General features: G+C 38.0%; 1 protein-coding gene across 2 annotated transcripts in view; it reads left to right on the forward strand.

Moving 5' to 3' along the window:
• The window catches only part of HCK (HCK proto-oncogene, Src family tyrosine kinase), a 560,445-nt gene that overhangs the window by 271,212 nt on the left and 281,733 nt on the right, over window positions 1-7,500 (forward strand). For both annotated transcript variants that reach the window (XM_044090343.1, XM_044090344.1), the window contains exons 7-8: window positions 3,208-3,311; window positions 4,193-4,342. In XM_044090343.1, the coding sequence (XP_043946278.1) occupies window positions 3,208-3,311; window positions 4,193-4,342 (254 nt within the window). The remainder of the gene's footprint in view (window positions 1-3,207; window positions 3,312-4,192; window positions 4,343-7,500) is intronic.

Raw genomic sequence — 7,500 nt, forward strand, 5'->3', positions numbered from 1 at the left:
AAACATGATTGAATTCTAAGCACCTCTCCCCCTCTGTGTTAGCAGGCCTGTACCTCCTCTTATCATTTTTCTGGCTGTCACAGACACAGTCCTTTGTTGGGACACTCCCCTAACTTATCAAGAAGCAGAGCCTTTTGGTTGTCTTTCATTAAGTGACAGAAAGGGGCGCTTTAATGGACAGGCTGAGTGGGGCTATCATTTACATGACAGTCAATCATATTCCTTACTGAGAAGCAGAATGTAGAATGATATCTATTAAATTAATGCAAACATGCCACTTCAGAATTGACCATCATGTGGCCACACCATTTACTGTTTCTACCAGAGAATTTTGTAAATAATAGTAGGTCCATACTCCCTGTAAACCTCTATGTGCTTGACATGGGTCATCAGTACTGTGCAGGAGTAACATTAATATTTTATCAGAAAGAATGCAATTGGAAAGACCTTCTTTGTACTCATAAAAGTACATCAAATCCAGTATGCCTGTGTTTACCAAAATTAGATGTTGCTATCTCATGACCTTTACAAAATGTAGTATATAACATGCTGATTTCAGGAAATCAAAAGTAAAACTACACATTTTTTAAACAAATATTGTTTATTCCCCATCTATCTAAATTTCTGTAGAATATTTGAGCATTTCTATACACACATGCAACAGTAATTTACCTCCTACCACTACAAAGCAGGGTTGTCTCCCCTGTGTCAGCAGCAACCTTCCAGTTGCATAGCTGGCACTTCTGACCAGACTTATAAACATAGTGCCTGCTGTAGATAGGTAGTTAATCTGGGAATTTATGAGATGAGAAACATGGACTTCGGTATTACCACAGATCACCCCAGTATTCTACAGTTCCATAAATGCAGTTTCTAGAAATACAAACCTTGGGAAAGGTTGGGAATCTCCCAAAGGAGTTGTTTATTGATTGAAAAATGGTCTGTCTGCCACTGTTCTCTCTTAAATGCGTTGTCTAAATATAACTTTTCATCTAAGAGTATATATATCTTTATTGGCCAGTTTATTTAGAATGCAGATTCTACAGAGTGCTTAACAATCCTGCTTTCTCATGTCTGACATCTTAAAAGGACATGTTGGGACATAAATTCTTATCATTGTTTATACATTCATTCACACTTGGCCAGCCTGACCATCAGGCCATTTCGTATGGTGATAGATAACCTTACCTTCCTCAGATTTGAACACTCAGCCATAGCAGTGAGTAATGAACTCAGTAAAGATCTTGTGATTATGTATAACAGACCTGAGCAGAAGTTCTTTCAAGCAAACATTACCAAAGTCACAATGATGTCTTTGTACCAAGCCCAAATGTGTTGAGATTGTCTCATCCTGAGTGCAGCCTTTCCCTCTTCTCATAGTCAGCACTTCATGTTCTACTGCAGAGCACACTTTTGTCAGCTGACATCTTCTTAAAAGCATTTCTCTCCTGCTACTCTAGAACCTGTTTTTGTTCTAGGTAAGGGTGCTTTCATTCCATATATTGAACGTACCCTTCCTATACTGGTTGGCAGTTGCACTTTATTTGTTCACAGGCTAGTTGTTCAGTACTCATATGTGTATACAGGTTTGAGGAGACTAAAATATGTAGCGTTAATCTCAACATATACCTTTTCTGAGTCGGTGCAATCTTGGGGTTAGTATACATATTACAGATTAGGGATGTTGGGCAAAATCCCCTCATTGGGATTACAGAAAAACCTAACCCTTGCAAAAACACAGTTTTGAAGGCTTTAACATTTTCTTGTTGTAAACATTAGTGAGCATGTGGTACTGAGTTACTGAGAGTCGATGCTCTTTAACATTTTCTCATTGAAAACATTAGTGAGCATGTGGTACTGAGTTACTGGGAGTCGATGCTCTTTAACAGTTTCTCATTGTAAACATTAGTGAGCATGTGGTACTGAGTTACCGGGAGTCGATGCTGGAGATGGCCATATTCCTATAGTACTTTCAGGCTGGTCTTTTTTGGTTACGCACCTACACCCCTATATTGTGACTTTTACTATATAATTGCTACATAAGACATATGCATGGTTTCTCACATACAGGCTCCAGTTTGCAGTATTGCAAGCCTCATGAGCAAATGACAAAGCCATCACCTTCCCACTAGATCATTGCAGCTCACCATCCAAAGGTTGGTGGGACAGTGATTACCTTTTCTAATCTTCCCTACACCAAGTCCTCCACTGCATATGCCGCTAACTGTGTTCCTTGGGGCAAAAAGTCAGAGGTTTATCCCTCTGAGCCTCTGAAGCTCAGTTGCTATGCTCCAATGTAGTAAGATCTCTGCCTACTGCGTGATACTGAAGAAGTCATTCCATAGGTTCGTAGATTAGTACTAGGCTAACTGCCCTTGAAAGCCTAGTCAATTATCCCATGTGAGAATCAAACCCTCCATCTTGTACCTGTAAGGTAGGGACCTTAACTATTATGCCAACCTCCCTTAACCAGACAATGTTCATGGGTCACTCATGAAAAGCAGCACTTGAACCAAATGGGTTTACATGTTAAGAAATAAATTAAAATAAAATGCTTTTATCCCAAGCCAAACATATTAAAGAGGGACAGAGTACCTTAACAAAGCTTTCCACTGCATAATTATCCTCTGGGAATTTGCCCTGCTCTTGGTGTTGTGATTGTGTGTGTATTGTTTTATTTATTTTTTTTTTATCTTACTTTACTTTCCGAACTAGGTCACATAAAGAAAGGTCATGTACAGCTAATATTGTATTGCTGTAATACCTGAAAAGTACTGCAACACTCCTTGCTGCTAAATATATGTCAGGGCAATAGAAAGGAACAAATAATCTATCAGGCAATTTAAGGCAACCTTTCCATGAAAAACAAAAGTGTAGCATTTTTCTCCTTTAGAAAATTGAGATCATATGCCTATCACATAACAATTTTTGCTGGGCATGCATCTGCAAATTTAGGCAAATGCAAGCTGACAAGCAGCAATTTATTAAATATGCCATTTGATACTGTACCATTATATAGATTATGGACCTATGGCCCTTTACAGCAGCTACGTGCCTGGTGAAAGAAGACACAAAAGAGACCATCAAGAAAAGATGTAGGGGGGGGGGAGAGTACAAAGGAATTAAATTGTTAAATGTACGTTGTGGTGCCCAGGGGTTTGCTCCTTCTGCCATTAACACTAAATAACATTTGTCTCTTTCTTTTAGCTGGTTCTTCAAAGGTGTCAGCCGTAAAGATGCAGAAAGGCAGCTCTTAGCTCCAGGAAACAAAGTGGGCTCCTTCATGATTCGAGACAGTGAAACAACTAAAGGTAACCTAAGAGCTATTCCTGGTCTATCCTAAATTCTTATGTCACAAATTATTGTTTATTGTCTCATTAATAAGATGCAATAGGCAGTATGTTTCTAGAGGCTGAATATGCATTTTAAGTAAACTGAGTTGTCCAAGGTGATTACAGGACTGAATTCCAGTGTAGAGAAAAAGTTACATGCTTCTCATAAAAGCATGCTTTAGCCCTGGAGAGGTAACTTATTTGATGCAAACTGCAAATTTCATACTATAGTCTGTTCATTCAGGTTGTGAGGCACCCTTTTTAACTATATACTGATGAGAAGCTGTGAATCACTTACCTTTGGTTACAACACTTTTTCTGGGAGTTCACATCACATTTCCATTGCTTGTTTAATTTGATATTTTAAATATCCGTGCTATATTAACGACACCCTTGTTATAACATTTTTCTTTCTGTTTCATGGTTCAAGGCTCCCTTGCTCCATGCTCAGCAATCCTAAATAAAATTTCTATAACCTAGGATTTTGACTAATGTGATACAACAAGCTTTGAATAGATCGTGTTGATCATATTGTTACAAACATGACTGAAAAACTTCAGTTTGCATTGGCATGAAGAATTATACAGTGTGAATTATCATCAGTGGTTATGCCAGATTTATTTAATTATGGATTTTAGGTAAATTAAGTGTTAAATAAGTATAATTTCAACAAGACAATCAAAATTAAAATTATTGATAAATTATTTCACTTTATTACTTTACTATTGTTTCTGAAGTTTTGTTCACACCATCATACTGTTTTATTTATTTATTTTTTTTTTGTCCAGCATGAAAGTGTTATTTATTTATTCTGTCAGTCATTCATTCTTTCATCCTTGTTTTTTTCCCTTTTCTTACAGGAAGCTACTCTCTGTCTGTCAGAGATTATGATGCACAAAACGGTGACACAGTAAAGCATTATAAGATAAGGACTCTGGACAGCGGTGGCTTTTATATTTCTCCACGGAACACCTTCAGCACTTTACAGGACCTTGTCAAGCATTATCAAAGTAAGTTTTGCATACTGAAAAATAGCATAAACCTAGAAGAATGTCCATACAGTCTGCAGTGTGGCAAACACTTGTTACAGGGTATTTATGCACTTAGTAATACATACATACATTTCTGTCATGATCAATAGCCAGACCAGCTCATTAGTGTTGAAATATTTATTACTCTATATCTTAATGAAAGCTCTTTACTTACCTAGTACCATAATGTACTTGATGCAAATATTTATAGGTTGAAGTTTGACATTAAAGTTCTTGATATTAAATACAAAGTTCCGTTAGTCAAACAATGTGGTGGGTAGTCCTCATTTCATCTCTCCCATATGCAATCATTAAAACGTACAGCAATGAAACATCTCTCGTTTGACATTTGATTCATAAATTTAATCCAAATTAATTTATTAATCCAAACTCAAAACACAATAAAAGATAAGCTCTTTCGTCTAACAGGTTAGTATTACCTGTTAGATGAAAGTGCTTATCTTTTATTGTATTTTTAGTTTGTATTAATAAATCGCTCTGTGTTTGGCACCCGTGTGTTTTAAATGTGCTGAAATTTAATGGAAATATAGATATATTTAGATACATACATGCACATACACATGTGTGTGTGTGTGTGTGTGTGTGTGTGTGTGTGTGTGTGTGTGTAAATATATATATATATATATATATATATATATATATATATATATATATATATATCTATATATAGAGATCAATTTTAGATAACCAAAAGCCCATAAAGCTGAACATTATTTTGCCAAGACCAAAATAACAAAACTGAAAATGCCAAACCACATAGTTTTTCCCAGGGCAAGTAAACACTTGCACAAAGCTACACTAAAACACACTGTACTATCTGAAATCCACCTAGGTCAGGGGCTATGCCCCCCAATGTGGAGGGCTGCACCCCCACACACCCCTAATTAGACATACCAACTCCAGGATCATACTACAGTGAGGAAAAGGGCATATTTCCCCACATTGGGCAAATGTTAATTTGCGCTGGGATAAACTACGCAGTTTGGCATTTTCAGTTTCATTATTTTAGTCTCAGGAAAATAACGTCCAGCTTTTTGGGTTATATATATAAACCACAGAGACAAACTATAAGAAAAAACAGGGAAATATATAATTTTCACTGTGTGACACCTACCTACCCTACAACTTCCTGTAATGAGGGCCCATGGAGTATAGCAAATGACCCTTTATGGACATTTATTTAATTTATTTACTTATTTATTTATTTAATTATTTATTTATTTATTTATTTGCATTTGTTTACCGGGAAGGTCCACTGGGCCAAAAAGTGCCCATTTTCAGTGGAGGCCGGGGAACAAAAGCTCCACAGTGATTTATGCAAACAACAACAAATATATCGAGTACAACATGACAATAAAATAGGTTATTAACACAGTAAACTTAGGCAATGAGGCGATACAGCCATAAATAAGACTCCTTACTGATACTACCAGTATAAGTAATGGTAACAAAGGAGGATTAGTCAGGAAATAGGAAGGACTGAGGAGGTGGGTAGGATGGAGAAGGACTGAAGTGGAGGTGGGAGTGGGAGAAAGAAAAAGCCAGGATGTGGAGTGTGAGGAACTGGCACATGAGCTGTGTGGACAGGTGTTGTTTTAAAGACTTTTTGACGAGAGATGTGCTGCTGGTGGATCTTAGGGTTTGTGGGAGGGAGTTCCATAATTTAGCAGTGTAGAAGGAGCAGAGCTTTTGGCCAGCAGAGAGGATTAGTTTGTTAATTTGCAAGAGCATTTGATTCTCTGAGCAGATAGGTCTGATTAGGTGATAGGGTTTAAATAGAGAGGATAGGCAGGGCAGCTGGTAGGGTTGAATATTAGTTTATGGGCTGTAGTTAGTTGTAAGTATGTGAGATGATGGGGAAGTTTTAGCCAGTTTAATATGTGGAGTGAGGCACTGCGGTGGGATGAATTTTTTCTGTTTGTGACAAATTTAGCAATTTTGTTATAGCAAAAATTTAGCTTGGATTTTAGGCTGGTTTGTATGTTAGTAAAGGGAGGAGCACCGTAGAGGAGAGATGGGAGCAGGAAGGAGAAGGAAAGTGACAGTTTTTAGGAGAAGGTGAGGAATGTTTTGTGACAGTATAGCATGGCCAATTTTTGGTGAGCTTTTTTTATATTGTTGTGAATATGCAAGTCGAAGGATAAGTGTTCATCTATGGCGACTCCTAATAGCTTGGTATGTGTGACAACCTCAGTAACAGTGTCATCTTGGGAGAGCATGGAGAAAGAGTCTTTAATTATACTAGTGGTTTTCTTGGGGGTGAATAGCATAAGATTGTTTTTTTTTAGGGATTAGGGCAAGATGGTTGTTAGTCATCCATATTTCAGTGGAGCTGTGAGCTGCCTGTGTAAGTTTCTGAAGTTCGTGTGAGGAATTGGCACTGCAGATGATTGTGGAGTCATCTGCGTACTGGATGGCTGTGCCTTGAGAGAGAGTAAATCATTGATGAAAATGCTGAATAACAGAGACCCTCGGATGGATCCCTGGGGAACACCAGTAATATTATTGAGGAATGGAGAGAGAGAGTGTAGCCATTTTTTTTGCTTGTTGTCTGCCTGTGAGGTAGTTGGAAAACCAGAGAAAGGTGGAGGGGGACATTCCTAAGTTGGTGAGTTTACTAAGGGGAAGAGGGTGAGATACAGTATCAAAGACTTTGGAAAGGTCTAGAAATAGAGAGGAGACTAGCTTCTCGGCATCCTGAGCTTGATTTACAGATTCACAAAAGGATATTAGAGCTGTAATGGTGCTATGCCCAGGTCTGAAGCCATGCTGGGTTACTGATAATAGGTTATTGTCTTGAAGATAGTTAAGGAATTGGATGTGGATACATTTTTTGAGGATCTTTGAAATAGGGGATAGAATGGCAATGGGTCGGAAGTTGGAGATATCAGTGTTGTTTCCGCCTTTATGCAGTGGAAGGATGAAAACTTTTTTCCAAATGGTGGGAACATAGGACTTTTGAATGGACCTATTAAGAAGTAGGCTGACAGGGTATGCTATGGAGCTTGCTGCTATTCGAAGGAATTCTGGGGGCAGGTCATCAGGGGCATTGGTGCATGGCTTTAATTTCAGAAGCAGTTTCTTTACTGTGGTAGTAGGGATAGGTGCAAGCGAGA

The sequence above is a fragment of the Protopterus annectens genome, chromosome 12.part0, assembly GCF_019279795.1.
Source record: "Protopterus annectens isolate FY-2018-M chromosome 12.part0, PAN1.0, whole genome shotgun sequence".
NCBI lineage: Eukaryota > Metazoa > Chordata > Ceratodontiformes > Protopteridae > Protopterus > Protopterus annectens.